Raw genomic sequence first — 15490 nt, 5'->3', positions numbered from 1 at the left:
ATATATTAACAAAGGGAGGTCTATCCGGCTGCCTTCGTTTCTGTCTCCTTCAGCTGGACATACACCTCAACGCACGAGCAGCAGACACAAATAAACACAAACACAAACATACATACACCATTAAAAACTCTGCTGCAGTTCGTAGGATGCATAAAGAGATGTCTGCGCTCAGATAAACAACAGCACAAGCTGGATAGCTAACTAGCTAGCTAGCTAGAGGCAGCTAGCCACCCAGCTGGCTAGCCGCCTCTCCAAGCAACAGCAAACTCATTTGCATGCAGTTACTACCGTAATCGACACCGCTGCGCATGCAGTCGGTTTGCTGCTGCTGCAGCGCTGCCCTGGCAGCTGCTACTGCTGCTGCTGCTTCTGCTGCTGCTGCTGCTGCTGCAGGGACCTAGGGAAAGTGCGCTGCAAGCGGTGCTTTGTCTTGAACAGCAGCAGCTGCTGCAGCAGCAGCAGCAGTAATCGCATGCCTCTCTTTTCCTTATCAAACAGCAACACATAAAAAGGGCCTCTCCGCCGGCCTCTGTTTGTTTCTAAACCGCAGCACAAAGCTGATGCTTGCAGCAGCAAGACACACGAGCTGCTGCATGCACCCTGCTGCTGCTTCTCAGTGCTACTTATTGATGCTGCTTCTTGCTGATGCAGCAATAACTACGTGCGCGCTGCCTCTGCCGGTTCCAGCGAGGTCCGAAATATCAACCTGCTGCAGCAGCACTAGCTGTTGCTGTGCTGCTGTGCTACTTCTGCTGCTGCTGCAGCAGCAGCTGCTACTGCAGTACAGCACTAGCTGCTGCTGTTGGGGGTGCTGCGGCTGCAGCACAGCACAAAGCGCTGCCGTGTCACTAGCTGGTGCTGCTTGCTGCAGCAGTAGCGGCAGCTTCTGCCAGCCGCGCAGCAGCAGCACCAGCAGCAGCAGAAGCAGAAGCGCTGCCGCTTAGAATCTGATGAGGTAGTCTAACAGTCCCCTTGCTGCTTTGGTGTCTCCTATTCTCCCGCAATGCGCTAGATAGCCGTCAGGCCTTATAAGAGAAAAGCCGCAGCTGGCTTCAGCCCCATCTGATGCATGCGGTGCAGCAAGAGACAACCCGAATTTGCTGCCGAGGTCATTGAGGAAGTCCAGCAGCACGAAGCCCCCTGCTCCCCTGCTGCTGCTGCTGCTAGCCTGCTGCAGCTGCTGCAGCAAAGCACTAGGCAGCAGCTGCAGCAAAGGACGCTCCACTAAATGGCACTCCTCTATCTCTCCCTTCACGCTCTCTGCCCTAGCAACTAAAGGCCCCTGCTGCTGCTGCTGCTGCTGCTGCTGCTGCTGGGGGGAGAGGAGGAAGGAGCGACTTCTAGCAGCAGGAAGACAGCGCGAATTGCCTCGAATAATCTCTGATGTGATGCTTGTTGATGTTGCTGTTGTATGTACAGCTGCGGGGGGCCCATGGAAGCACCAAACAACCCGCAGGTCAGAAGCCCAGAGCTGCCGCTCCAGTGCTGCTGCTGCTGCTGCTGCTGCTGCTGACGATGAGGATGAGCCTGCAGCAGGCGCAGCGCGCCGGGGGTGATATAGTGTGTGACGCCGCAGCACGCGGCCACCAACTGCTGCAGCAGTTCCTTCTGATTCTGCTGCTGCTGCTGCTGCTGCTGCAGCAGGGGTCTCGAGGCCCCGTAGGGAGCCATCTTTAAGACCTTGAGGTGCCTGCCTATACATCGAGCCCCCTACAATATCGTTGTCTTCTTCTTCCGACTCGCTGCCGCTGCTGCCGCCGCTGCTGATGCTGCTGCTGCTGCTGCTGCTGCGAGGAGCAGCAGCAGCAATCGCGTCGAGGCTTTGCGGCGCGTCGGCGAAGTCTGCAGCCGAAAACGGAGCCCGCAGACTTGGGGCTGCTGCTCCTGCTGCTGCTCCTGCTGCTGCTGCTGCTGAAGGGTCTGAAGAGGCCTCCAGCGTATTCTCCCCTTCTTTAAGAAGAAGCCCCTTTGCTGCAGCTAATATAGCCAGTTGGCAGAGACGAGCCAAAGTACTAACTGCTTCCGTGTTGTATCTAGCTGCAGCGCAACAGCAGATACACCCAAACCAGAAGCAGCAGCAGCAGAAGCAGCAGGAGCAGCAGCAGAAGTAATGAAAACGGTAGCTCGTAGACTCACAAAGATACACCCACGAGGAGACACACAGAACGCGATATCAGAATAAACACAGCAGCAACAGCAGCAGCCACAGCAACATCGATAGCAGCAGCAGCAGCAACACCGACACCAACAACAGCAGCCGCAGCAACACCGTCAACAGCAGCAGCAGCAGCAGCAGAAGAAGGAAGGAGTCTATTGACTGACAAACAAGGGGTGCTCCAGCAATCTCGCAGCCAAATATATTTTGCTTCCGCGTCCCCGGCGGCAACAGCATGATGTGCAGCAGCAGCAAATGGCGGCCTCTGCCCAGCAGCTCAAATAGATAACCAACGACAGGGTCTGCTGCTGCTTCAGCAGGCAAAGAGCGAGGAAGCTGCAGAGAAAGGAGACACCACAAAAGGAGACACTCGATATCTTCCTCTCACAACAAACAAATAAAGGAGACAAAGACATCTGCAGTAGAATGAAACGAATAGACAGCATAAACACAAAAAAAGAAAAAAGACAAAATAAAGACAAAATAAAGACAAAATAAACAAAAGTGTATATATATATATATATGTATGCATACATATACATCTATACATAATAAGCACGAGGCAGAGCCGCTTCAGATGAAGCAGCAGCAATGGCAGCAGCACTAGCAGCAGCAGCAGCGGCAGCACAAAAAGCAGCAGAAGCCACGCGACAGTAGCAGCAAGTGCTGCAAAGATGCGCCTGGGGGAGTGCTGCCTTCACGAAGCCAAAGGTGCAGCAGCAAAGCAGCAGATGCGTCCACAGCAGCTAATAGCAACAGCAGCAGCAGCAGCAGCAACAGCAGCAGCAGCAACCGCACTCGCGCCACTTTGACAAGACAGTCAGGGGCCCTGCAGCCTGGGCGGAGGCCTGAGATGAAGGAGTCGTCTGCATTACCCAGCGCGATGCTGCAGAGCAACGAAACACAAAGCAGCAGTTCTAGCAGCAGCTGCAGCAGCAGCAGCAAGTGCAAAAGCAGCAACGGCAACTGTAACAGCAGCAGCAGCAGCGGTAGAAGCCCCATCAACAGCAACAGCAACAGCAGCAGCAATAACAGCATGCAGCAGCAGCTCCTTACCTAGGTTGCATGTAAGAGATCTGCGTCATAAGAAGTGTCTGCCCGAAACTCCGTGCAGCGCTGGGCAAATGCGAGGCCACAGCAGCCCCCATCCGCAGCAGCAAACGCGATACAAGGCCTGCAGCAGCAGCAGCAGCAACAGGAACAGCAGCAACAGCAACGGAAAGATACGTGAAAGGAGCTGCCTGTACACCTGGAAAGAGAAACTGAAGGTGAAAGGATATACAGCTGGGCGTTGGTTGAGGCCTTTAGAAGAAGAGACGACAAAAAATATAAAGAGGTGAAAGAAATAAACAGATTAATGCACATAATTAACAAATGCGTAAGGGAGACAATATGCAGAAACAAGAGACACAAGGAAAAGAGATAAAAGGAGAGGCGAGAAGAGACACTAGAAGAGACGGAGAGCAGAGACAGGCGAAGAAACAAAAGAAGAGACAAAAGAAGAGACACAAATAACAAGAGACAAAAGAAAAGGCAAGAAAGGAGACACATGGAAAGACAGGAGAAGAGACAACAGAAGAAGACAAGAGGAGACAACAGAAGAAGACAAAAGGAGACAAAAGAAGAAACATGAAACGAAACAAATGAAGAAAAGAAGGGGAAAACAACAAATAGAGAAAGTATTCTATACCTCCTGAGGTGTTGGTAGAGAGGATTGAATGAAAGAGACGATCCGCTATCCCTAAAACTTGCTCTGCGCACAGCAGCAGCAGCAGCAGCAGCAGCAGCAGCAGCAGGAGCAGCAACAGGAACAGAAGCGGCAGGAGGAGGAGCAGCAGAAGCAGAAGCAGCAGCAGAAGCAGCAGAAGCACAAAACGGCGTTCAGTCGCCCTTGTTGAGAAGGCATCTGCTAGAGCTGCAGCAGCACCAAGTGCAGCAATAGCAGCAACAGGTGCTACATGCCTCAATCTATGATGCAGAGCTGTTTCTAGTTTTTTTCCTTTGCTGCATTTGTCTCCTGTCTCTTCTGTGCTTATTTGCTGTCTCCTATCTGTCCCTCTGCAACTGTCTTCATGCGTCGGGTGTCTCTCCAATCGAAGGGTGTGCTGCTACTGCTGCTGCTGCAGCTGCAGCTGCTGCTCCTGCAGCCGCTGCTGCTGCTCACCTGCTGCTTCTCTCGCCTCAGCTGCATACGAATCCAGCAACTGCGGGGAGGCCCCCTGCTTCAGCACGCGGGCCAGCTTCCACCCCAAGTTATAGGCATTCTGTTGCAGCAGCAGCAGCAGCAAACCAGAGGCAGCAGCAGCAGTTGCAGAACAGCAGCAGCAGTAGCAAGACAGCACCAGCAGCGGCAGCAGTAGGCAGCCGAAGACACGGCCCCACAGAAGGAGACACACGAATACTAAAGAGACAGAGAAATAACAGCAAGTAATAATAACAAACTCCACGCAAATGAATGCAACAACAAAATAACATTAAAACAAGAAAAGACAAGAAAGAAAATTCAATTGAACTACAAATAAAAAAGTAAGACAATAAAGAGAAAACAAAGGAGAACAAAACACAAAAAAGCAAACAAGACAAAGAAACACAAAATGCATAAAAAGAAGCAGTAAGACACCGCAATACAGCAAAAGATCGATAAAATAAAAAGCAAAAAGGAGACAGAGACAATTCCTTCAAGTGTCTCCTCTCTGTCTCCAACTAACCTGCATCCCTAAGTTCATTCCTTGTCCAAGTATAGAAGGGTGAGAATGTGCAGCATCTCCAAGCAGCAGCAGGCGTCTTCTCTTAAAAGCACAAGCTACACGGGTCCTTGCCTTATACACTGAAGCCCAATACACCTCAGTCACGCGACACCCCACAAATATCTAACAACAAACGCATGCATGCAACAAACAGCAAACGCAACACACACACACACAACAAACAGATACCCATCACCAACGCCACAAGCTGCTGCTGCTGCTGCTGCAGCAGCAAGCTGCTGCAGTAGCAGTAGCTACTGCTGCAGCAGCTACTGATGCAACAGCTTGCTGCAGCAGCACCAGCAACGGTATCTTCAGTAGCAGTAGTTGCCAATTGCAGCGGCAACAGAAGCAGCAGCAAAAGCAACAGCAGCGGTCAGCACTGCAGCAACAGCAATTCGCGAGAGAAGCACTAGCAGGTGCTGTCACGACTGCAGCAGCAGAGCGATATCAGCTGCTGCAGCAGGAGCAGCAGGAGATACACCCCAACACTGCTACTGTTGACGGGGTGAATGCCTAAAGAGAAACAAGCTTGATGGGTTTAGGGTCCAGGCAACTGCTGCTGCTGCTGTTGCGTACCCGTTCAACTTGCTGCAGCAGCTCGGCTTGTGTCTCCGCCTGCGTCTCCTGTCTCCTTGCGGAGTTGGCAGGTCGGTCGCTGTCCTCTGCAGCGGCAGCAGCGGTTGCTGCAGCAGCAGCAGCACTGGTGTACTCTACAGGGCGGGTGGCAGCTGCAGCAGCAGCAGCAGCAGACGGAAGCCTTTCCGTCACGACTCTCCAGCGGAATGCTGCTGCATCTGCGGGTCTGGTGCTGCGCCTCTGCAGCATATGCTGCTGACGCAGGCTGCCGCTGCTGCTGCTGCTGCTCCTGCGGCTTCCCGCTGCAGCTGCGAGTGCTACATCTGCTGCAGACGCAGTGCCGAGCATAGGAATGCACGCGGCAAACCCCTTGGGTGTGAGGTGTATCTCAACAGCATCTCCTGCTGCTGTTTGTCTACCTGAAGCCATCAACCTCGCTCTTTCTGTCTCTCTCGGCTCAAATGCTGCAGCAGCAGCTGCATGCAGCCTCCTTCCCAATCCATACATAAGCCCCTCACCCCACAGCAGCCCTTCAGTAGCGCTCTCTAAGCCTCCGCAGCTCAGCAGCTCGCAGCTTGTCGCCTCCCCCTGTTGCTGCTGCTGCTGCGGAAACTGCCAGGAAGGCAGTTGCAGCAGGCGCTCCTCGACTTGCTGCTCCCGCCGCTGCTCCTGCTCCTCCCGCTGCTGCTGCTGCTGCTGCTGTTGCTGCTGCTGCTGTTGAGCCGCGAGGGCTAAGGAGCGCTGGGCTGCAGCAGCGCCTGCTAAGAGGCTTGAGGGTTGATGCTTGTGCTGACGATCCCTGTGTGGTGTTTGTGGAGGGGTGTTGCTGGATAAGACAGGAGAGGAGGCTGGAGAGACAGTGCTGCTGCTGGTAGCAGACAAAGAAGGAGACAGCTGCAGATCTGCTACAATAAAAGAGCAAGCGTCTCCTCTTTCTTCAACAGCAATCCCCCCGGCTTTGCGTACAGCTGAGCCTGCCCCATCGCACCCCACAACATAGCGGCAGCAAATTGTACCGAACTGCACACAGGGCCCATCTGCTGCTGCTGCTGCTGCTGCTGATGCTGATGAAGATGAGGAAGGGGGGGAATGAGAAGTGCAGCAGCAGCAGCAAGATGTTGAAGCCGTAGATGACCCTCGAGGCTTATAACGACCGAAGTGTACAGACACCGGAAAGCCGAACATGTTTGGCACACCCTCCTGGGCATTGGCCTGCCCCGGTGATGCAAAAGTAGGAAGAAATCTTTCTTGCTGCTGCGGCATCTGCTGCTGCTGCGGCACCTGCTGCTGCTGCTGCTGCTGCTGCTTCTCGGTATCTGCTGCATCCTCTTCGTCGTCTGCGGCTTCGTGAGGAGACCTGAAGGAGCTGCTGTCTGAGTCTCCTTGTGAATCAACTCCCCCTCCATTGAGCTGCCGCTGTTGCTGCTGTCTTTGCTGCTGCTGCCGTCGCTGTTGCTGCTGCCGCTGCACAGGGAAGGAGCTCGGCTCGTCTACTTCAAATCCCTGCACCTCCCAGACGGCAACCGGGCGGTGTACCTGAAGAGCAGCAAAAGGAGACAGACAAGAAAAGAGACACCCATGAAAACACCACACCAACAGCTGCTGCCCAGCAGCAGCAGCAGCAGCAGCAGCAGCACGCAACACCCAAAACAGAACACCAGCAGCCACAGCACTTGCAGCAGCAGCAGTTGAAGCAGCAGCAGTACCAACAGTAGCAGCACCAACAGCAGGATTAGCACTGCATCAACCGCAGGTGGAGGAGGAGCAGCAGCCAAAAGAAGCAGCAGCACGAGCAACAGCAGCAGCAGCAGTACCTATACCACCACCAGCCACAACAACAGCAGCAGCAGCAGCAGCAGCAACAGCAGCAGCAGCAGCAGCAGACCTTGTGTCCGAGTTGGTTGAGTCTGCGTTCGAGGATCTGGCAAGTGGTGGATTGAGGCAAAATGAGAGAGAAGGGAAAGGGGGTGGAGCTGCTGCAGGCTGCATGCAGTTCAGGTGTATCTGCAGCTGCTGCTATGCTGCTAGCAAGGGAGAGAAGCGCCTTCAGCGGGGGGAGTCTCCTTGGTGCTGCTGCTGTCTCCGTGTCTCTAAAGGGGACACATAAACTCTTCTTGCCGCTCAGCCACAGCTCTAACGACTGACAGCGCAGGCCCAGCGTCAAGAAGCTGCAAGCCACGCCCAAGTCCTAAGCACAAACACCAAGCAATGCAACAAACCTGCTGCTGCTGCTGCTGTTGCTGCTGCTGCTGTAGCACCGGCTGTTGCTGCGGCTAGATAGCTAGCTAGCTAGCATCACCGTACAAAGAGCGACGACACAACAAGAAAAAGACAGCTACCCGTTCAGCAGCACACCCCGTCCTACAACAGCAGCAACGGTAGTAACAGCAGCAGCAACAGCAAACAGCAACAGCAGCAACAACAAAAGCATCAACAGAACCAATATCAGCAGCAGGAACAGCAGCGGCAGCAGCAGCAACGGCGGCAGCAGAAACAGCGGCAACAACAACAGCAACAACAGCAGCAGCAGCAAGAACACACCTCAAGTATTTCTAAAGTCCTCGCATGCACAGCTAAAGCACGGCTTTCGTTTTGAGGCTGAGGGGAGGCATCTAGCAGCACAAAGGAGACCCTCTGCAGCGCCAGAGACAGAGCAAGCGTTAGACCTGCTGGGCCCGCACCCACTATCACCACGTCTGTGTAAGCAGGCAAGGTGCAGCTGCAGCGCCGGCAGCAGCTGCTGCTGCTGCTGCTGCAGGAAGAGCCACCCCGCACTAGGGGAGGGATCGATACGTGAGGCGCGCCTCCATGCTTCTGCTTCTGTTGCTGCTGCTGCTGCTGATGCTGCTGCTGCAAGTGGTGGTTGGGCTGCTGCCGATGCGTCCTGTGTTTGTCTGCTGCATCATGAGGCAAACTGAAGGAGGAGCTCGTGCTGCTCATTTTCGTTGTTGCTCCCCTTCAATGCAGCTGGTGGTGTATTTGTTGCTGCTGCAAGTACTGCTGCTGCTGCTGCTATTGCTGCTGTTGCTTCTGTTGTTGCTGCTGCTGCTGCTAGTGCTGCTGCTTCCTATGCCACCTAGAAGCAGCTGCTGCTGTGGCGACCCGCGCAGCCAGCAATGTGTCGCGGTTACGAACCTGCTGTTGCTGCTGCTGCTGCTGTTGCTGCCGTTGCTGTTAATACCGCTGCCGCGCCTTCTGTTGTTGCGATGTCTGCTGCGTCTACTTTTGCTGCTGCTGTTGCTGTTGCTGTTGTTGCTGCTGCTGCTGCTGCACTTGCGGTTTCCTGGGCCTCGTAAGACAGACTGCAGTTGACCACTGCAGCAGCAGCAGCAGCAGCGTCTACTGGGCTGCTGCTGAAGCTTGCTCTGGATCTGCAGCTACCTAAGTGCAGCTGTTGCTGTCGATGCTGCTGCTGCTGCTGTTGCTGCTGCTGCTGCTGCTGCAGGTGGTCTGGGCGCTGCTGCGTGTGTACCTCATGAGCCCTTGAAGCGCATGCAGTTGCAGTGATTTGTCTGCAGCTCTTATGGCTGTTGCTTTTGCTGCTGCTTCTGTTGCTGCTGCAGCTTGCTGTTGCGGGTCTCCTTTTGGATGGCTCGGGGGCTCGGCCTCGAGGTCTGTACACCAGAAGAGTAATTTGCTGCTGATCTCCTACTGTTTTTGCTGCTTCTGCTGCTTCATTTAGTTTCCTGCTGCTGCAGTTTGAAGTGCTACAGGGGACTGCGCTAACGCCGACTTGCCGGAAGAACGCGCAAATCCTGCTGCTGCTGCTGCTGCTGCGGCTGCTGCTGCTGCTGCTGCTGCAGCTGTTGCTGCAAAGGGATAGGCCTGCTGCAAACGACCTTCAGCGGTGCTGCTGAAGTATATATTTATTCTTCCTTTAAAAACCTCCTTTAAAGAAAACAAAAAGCCATGTGCAGTCTAGAAGTCGTTGCTGGCAGACACACAAACGCAGAAGGCCTCGCCTCGCTGCAGCAGCAGCAGCAGCAGCAGCAGCACAGAACATCGGTTGCGCGAAATATGGCTATTTCCCCATTATTTGTTGACGACTTTATGAAAAAATATCTTTAGATGCTGCAGCAACAGTAATTAAACATAAAAACCGTCGGCATACACCAGAAAGCCTCTGCTGCTGCTAAGGCTGCAAAGCTACACCAGACCGCTGGTTAGGGGGGGGCAGCCGCACGGGTGGGGGCATTGGTTTGTCGGCAGCAGCAGCAGCAGCGGCAACAGCAACAGCAGAAGGAACAGCAGCAGCTGTTGCAGCAGATCAGCAGCAAGGACGCGAGACCTGCGGCGGATCTCTCCCCGAGGTTATCTCCTCAAGAACAGCCTGCTGCTGCTGCTGCTGCTGCTGCTGTCTGGACGAAATATCAGCTGTAATTCAGCGAAAATGGGGCCACCTCACCCGACTTGTGTGGTGCTGCAGCTGCAGCAGCAGCAACCGCAGCAACTGCCGCAGCAACTTCAGCACCAAGAAGACACGTTCATCCTTCCTGCGATGTTCAGTCCTGGGGCTGAGCGGCAGTACAGACTGTTACTATCTAGCTACAGCTAGCTAACTACAGCAGCAGCAGCTGCTGTTAATAACTCCTGTGCGGCCTCAGCTGCTTCTGCTGCTGTTGCTGCTGCTCCGCTGCAGCATTCACGCGAGTATGCATGCACCGGAACAGCCCCGTCCTTGGAGACATTGCTAGCTGCCCCCCATGCTGGCGACACAGCTAGCTATGCCTCAGTGCTTCTCTCTAGCTAGCCTCCTTCATAGAGTCTCTCAGCTAGATAGCTGCGCAGTTAGCCCTAGAGCTAGCTAGCTGTATAACTAACCCCCAGCTAGCTAGCTGGCTAGCTGTGAGTCTTCTGGCTAGCTAGCTGAGAATCGGTCCTAGAGTGCCGCTCATTGCTGCTGCAGCGCATAGGTGCAGTGGCAGCAGCCCGCATAGCTAGCTATGGCTAGCTAGCTGCTCTACCAGGGGCTCTCCGCCTTACATCGAAACCTCAACAACTTGGCTATCAGCTGCAGTTCAGGCGATGCGCGCCGAGGTGGCTAGCGGACTCGCTAGCCACTCCACACTGCATCCAGCTAGCTATCCAGTTAGCTAGCTAGCCAGCAAGCTAGTTAGCTAGCTAGCCAGCTAGCTGGCTACGTAGCTGGGCAGCCAAGAAGGGGAAGGACGTCGACCTGTTCTCTGTCTCTTCAACTGCAGGAGCGCATGCAGCAAGCGGGGAAACAAGTCAGCGTCCCTGCCTGCTGCTGTTGCTGCTGCTGCTGCTGCTGCTGCTGCTGCTGCTACGGTGCGCAGCATCAGCCTAGCCTAGCTCCCAGTAGGGTAGGGGGACGTTTCTAGATTTGAAGGAGGTAACCTGCTCCTTCGTTGCTGCTGATAACTCCGTCTGGAAGACGAAGCAATAGATGGCAGGGGGGGCCCCCAACTTCACTGCTAAGTCCTGAACCAGCAGCAGCAGCAACAGCAGCAGCAGCAGCAGCAACTTCAGCATCAGCAGCAAAGGCCACGCACAGATGAATAGAGACAGCGAAAGCATAAACCCACGAAACGAAATCGTTATTGTGGCAGCAGTAATGGAAGCAGCAGCAGCTGCTGGTGCAACGGCAGCAGCAACAGCAGCAGCTGCAGCACCTGCTGGTGTTGCTGCAGTTACTAGAGAGCAACGCACCTGGTTGTTTCCGCTGCTGAAGCGGCAAGGGCGCAGCAGCAGCTGCAGCTCTTCTTCCCTCCACACAGACTTGATAGCAAAAGCAGCAACAAGGCGCTCTCTAGGAGTCTCCGGCAGCGCTGCAGCAGGCAGCAGCAGCAGCTGTCCCTCGACAGCAGCGAACTGACCCCTCAAAGGAGACAGCAGCATGCCCTGCAAGAAGGCCCGTCTCTCCCCTGCATCAGGTAAAAGAGCAACGAACTCACTGCTACTGCTGCTGCTGCTGCTGTAGGCAAGGCCTGGTGCAGCAGTTGCTGCGGTTGCCGCAGCAAGCCACAGGCGCGCAGCTGCTTCTGCTGCCTCCTGGCCAGCAGCAATCCCATCTGGTGTACGCGTAGGGTAGAGGAGACACCTGGGAGGAGACTGCTGGTGCTTGAAATCCGTACGAAGGTCAGGGAAGCCATAGCAGCAGCAGCGCAGCAGCTCAGCAGCAGAGAGCAGCGGGCCCGGCTTCTGCTGCAGCTGCTGTCTGCAAAACCACAGAGAGAGCAAAGGGATGTGGTCTGCTGCTGCCAGCAACAACTCATGCACCGCCTTCTCTTGCTGCAGCTGCTGCTCCTGCTGCTGCTGTTGGCTTTGAGCAGCAGCAACAACAGCAGTAGCAGCAACCCTCAGCGCTGCTACGCGGGCCTCCAGATGCCTCTCCCCCCACTGCACGATTTTTAGAGGCAGCTGCTGCCACTTTCTCCCCAAGGCGATGCAGAACTTCTTGATATCTGCTGCAGCAACTGCAGCAGAAAGAGGGAATAAAATGCCGAACTGCAGCTGCAGCAGCAGCCCCACATCTGCTGCAGTCTCTGCTGCTAGCAGCGCATGCAGCTTCAGCAGGCTTACTGCCACCTTCGCCTTCTTTGCTGCTTCGGAGTCCTTTAGCACCCCTTCTAGAGCGCTCATCACATCTACCAGGTCCCCTTCTCCACCTGCTGCTGCTGCTGCTGCTGTTGCTGCTGCTGCAGCACCTGTTTCTGTCCCGAGAGGGGGGCAGCTGTCTCCCAAGGCGGTCGGGTGGCTGCTGCAGCACAGCTGGGGAATGCGCACATCACAGAAATGCCGCAGCAGCTGCAGCAGCAAACCAGCGGATAGCCGAGGAGACTGCTCGCTGTCTGCTGCACTGCCCCCTGCTGCTGCTGCTCTACTGGGGTGTATACGCAGCCCCGGCACGACAAGGCCGTGCTGTTGCACGCACTCTTCGATGGCATCCAACGCCCAGCCAACGCTAAACCATTCGCTGCTGCTGCTGCTGCTGCTGTTGCTGCCCAGGGCCAGACAGTCAGCTATGCGCAGCACCCACTTGCGCAGCACAGCAGCAGAGACAACGAAGTACCCACCAATATCGGGATCGAAGAGAACAACTCCAGAAGAGGGAGAAGGCAGCTCACCCCACAGAGGCGGTAGCTGCTGCAGCAGCTCAGACAGATGCTGCTGTTGCAGATTTGCCGCTGCCTCAGACGATGCCTGCTGAGCAGAGGATGCTCCTGCTGCTGCTGCTGCTGTTGCTGCTGATGCGGTGGCTTCAAACGAGAGGCCAGCGTCACCCAAGAGAAGTGCTGCAATCTCCACTGGTGAAGCCTGCACCTGCTGTAGCAGCAAAGTAGAAGGCAGCACCGTGCGGCCTGCAGCAACAGCCGCTGCTGGCACTGCGTCCGGGTGTACAGACAGCAGCTGCTGCAGCGGCAGCTGCAGCAGCTGCTGCACCTGCTGCAGGCGGCCGCGCGACTTTTCGAGCTGCAGCACCGACCTGCACACACCCATAATTGCAACCCCTTGGCTGCCTTCCCTGCTGCTGCTGCTGGTGCCGTTGCTGCTGCTGCTGTTGCTGTTGCTGCCGTTGTTGCTGGCGTTGCTGCTGTCATCGTCCAGAAGCATGACCTGGTGGTCTGTTGCTGGAGCGGATGCTGCAGTTGCTGCTGCAGGTGCTGCTGCAGCACTTCTGTAGCATACCAGCACCTCTCCGTCTATGGTGTTCTGAGAGAGCTTGAAAGTGCAGCTGCGGCAGCAGACAACAGCTTCGCTCTCTTCGCGCATTTGCGCAGCAGTTGGAGGGGGAGGAAGTACAGCAGGCCGCCCCTTCACTAGCAGCAGCCGCTGCTGTTGATGCTGCTGCTGCAGCTCCTCGCGCAGCGCACCGTTCAGCTGCAGCAGCTGCCACGACCCCTGCATTTGCTGCAGCAGAGGGGAAGCCGCAATGAGCCAGACTGCGTCGCTGTCGGGTGCATCAGGAGCTGCTGCCTCGGCCGTGGAAACAGCAGCAGCAGCAACAGGACCTGGTGTTGCTGCTGTCCCATGCTGCTGCTGCTGCGGTACCTCGCCTGCTGCTTGCGCAGCAAAGACTTCCTTAAAAGGATTCAGCACTGGAGGGCCACAGAAGGACAGAGTCTTTTCAACAGTACCTTGAAGCTCCCAAGCTTGTGTTTCTGCTGCTGCTGCTGAGGTGTACGTACACCCCGCGAGATCCAGCAGCAACGGCCGCCACACGCGTCGCAGCACAGCCAGAGGCCCCGAACCTGCAGCAGAAGCAAAGGGGCTAACCTTTCCTTCGAGGCTGTCTCCCCCCACATGCAAACAGCAGCTGCCGCTGTTGCCAGCAGCAGCAGCAGCAGCAGACGGCCAACGCACTAGCCCCCAAAGCTCGCAGCCATCACCCTCCTGCTTCTGCTGCTCCTGCTGCTGCTGTTTCTCTCCTTCTCCATCCACAGAGGCCTGAAGCGGCACCAACTTTGCTGCTGCACCCGGAGACGCTTGAACGGCCATAAGGGCCTCACCCTGCACAGCAGCAGCAAGAGCCGCAGCAGTAGCAACAGAGCAGCAACAAGCAGATGACCCCTTCTGCTGCCATCTCCTCTATTTACCAAGGCGTTTAGTAGCGCATGCGCACGGACGCTGACTGCAGCAGAAGCAGGGGGAGCAACAGCAGCACCATCACAGGAAGCAGCAGCATCAGCAGCACAGGAAGCAGCAGAAGCAGCAGCAGAGCTAGTAACAGCATATATCTAAAGTATCGTACCTGCAGGTCTAGCAGACAAAGGCCCTGGTCGCTGCTAAGCTCTTCCTCCCACAAAATGGCTGTTGCTGCTGATGTTTCTGCTGCTGCTGGTGATGTTGCGGCAGCAGCTGCTGCTTCTGCGGGCCCCCCCTTCAGATCAGCACACAGCTTTGCACTCACAGCTGCCGCGCCCGGGGGTCTTCCACAGCCGTCGGCTGCGGGGGCCCCTAGGGCCCCCAGTGGGCTGTGCGGCATGAATGCGTCTGGCAGTTGCTGCTGTTGCTGTTGCTGCTGCTGCTGTTGCTGATGCTGCTGATGCTGCTGCGGTGGCGGCTGCTGCTGCTATTCTGTGAGGCACTCCACAACAGCGGTACGGACAGGAGGCCGAGCAGCAGCAGCGCCTCTGCTGCTGCTGCTGCCCTTCAGGGAGGGCTGAGATCTGTTGTCTACAAGCAGAGAGAGCAACTTAGCGGTTGCTATCGGTTGCTGAGAGCAGCAGCAGCCACCACCGTCGCTGCCGCAGCGGCAACAGCCGCAGCAGCAGCAGCAGCAGCAGCAGCAGCCCCAACGGGGCGGTCGGGGGTGGGGTTTGTTGTTCCGCTGCACGAGCGCCTCCTCAGACAGCAAGCTAAAGGAGCCTCCCCCTATTTAAAATTTGTTTTTTTGCCTTCTGCATGTGCCTAATGGGACAGAGACTGTAGAGGACAAGGCAGCTGTAGCAGCAGCAGCAGCAACAGCAGCAACAGCAGCAGGAGCCCCAAGACTGCAGCTGGACAAAGGCCTTGAGCCTTTATACACAGCCACTTCTTACTCAGATTCAGGAGTCATCTTTTGCTTTTGCTTCAGCTTCACAGAGAGCTTCGCAGAGGGCCCCTGCGTGAGTATCTGCTGCTGCAGGTAGCTGCAGCAGACAGCCAGGCGGCAGCAGCGGCAGCAGCAGCAGGAGCAGCAGCAACCGCCGCAGCAGAAACAGCTGCACAGCCAGTAGACGTGCTACACCTGCTCGGCACCTGAGGCTGCTTCTTCCTACGCTTGAGAGCGAAGGGCCGTCCTACCGAGGCGCTGCTGCTGCTGCGGTCGGTTCTGCTGCTTGGAGGTGCTGCTGCTGCTGCTGCTGCAGAACAGCGAGCTAGGGACGCCACTAAAGGATTCACAGGGATACTTACGGCGCTAGCAGAAGCAAGGCCCTTGGCTGCGGGCGTCTCGCATTGCCAACAGCAGCACCAGCAGCAGTAGTAGTGTGGTGGTTGGCAGCAGCTGCAGGCGCAGCAGCAGATGCAGCCGCAGCTGTGGCACCGGCAGCAGCAGCAAAAGCAG

General features: G+C 56.1%; 2 protein-coding genes across 2 annotated transcripts; both read right to left on the bottom strand.

Moving 5' to 3' along the window:
• Nucleotides 1–940: 940 nt before the first annotated feature.
• On the bottom strand, nt 941–8421 carry EAH_00011160 (FAD-depdendent monooxygenase, putative; the record flags this gene model as incomplete). The annotated part of the gene is made up of 9 exons (XM_013394960.1): nt 941–2037; nt 2323–2491; nt 2954–3041; nt 3212–3329; nt 4320–4419; nt 5482–6455; nt 6678–7017; nt 7367–7669; nt 8023–8421. The coding sequence occupies 9 exons, from the start codon at nt 8419–8421 to the stop codon at nt 941–943; spliced, it is 3588 nt and encodes a 1195-aa protein (XP_013250414.1).
• A 2364-nt stretch (nt 8422–10785) lies between these two features.
• On the bottom strand, nt 10786–14428 carry EAH_00011150 (hypothetical protein, conserved; the record flags this gene model as incomplete). Its single annotated transcript, XM_013394959.1, has 3 exons — nt 10786–10923; nt 11152–13953; nt 14195–14428. The coding sequence occupies 3 exons, from the start codon at nt 14426–14428 to the stop codon at nt 10786–10788; spliced, it is 3174 nt and encodes a 1057-aa protein (XP_013250413.1).
• Between the last annotated feature and the right edge of the window lie 1062 nt (nt 14429–15490).

The sequence above is a fragment of the Eimeria acervulina genome, genomic scaffold, assembly GCF_000499425.1.
Source record: "Eimeria acervulina Houghton genomic scaffold, Eah_scaff59, whole genome shotgun sequence".
NCBI lineage: Eukaryota > Apicomplexa > Conoidasida > Eucoccidiorida > Eimeriidae > Eimeria > Eimeria acervulina.
The sequence above is the reverse complement of the archived record's forward strand: the minus strand, read 5'-3'. Positions and strand labels throughout refer to the sequence as shown.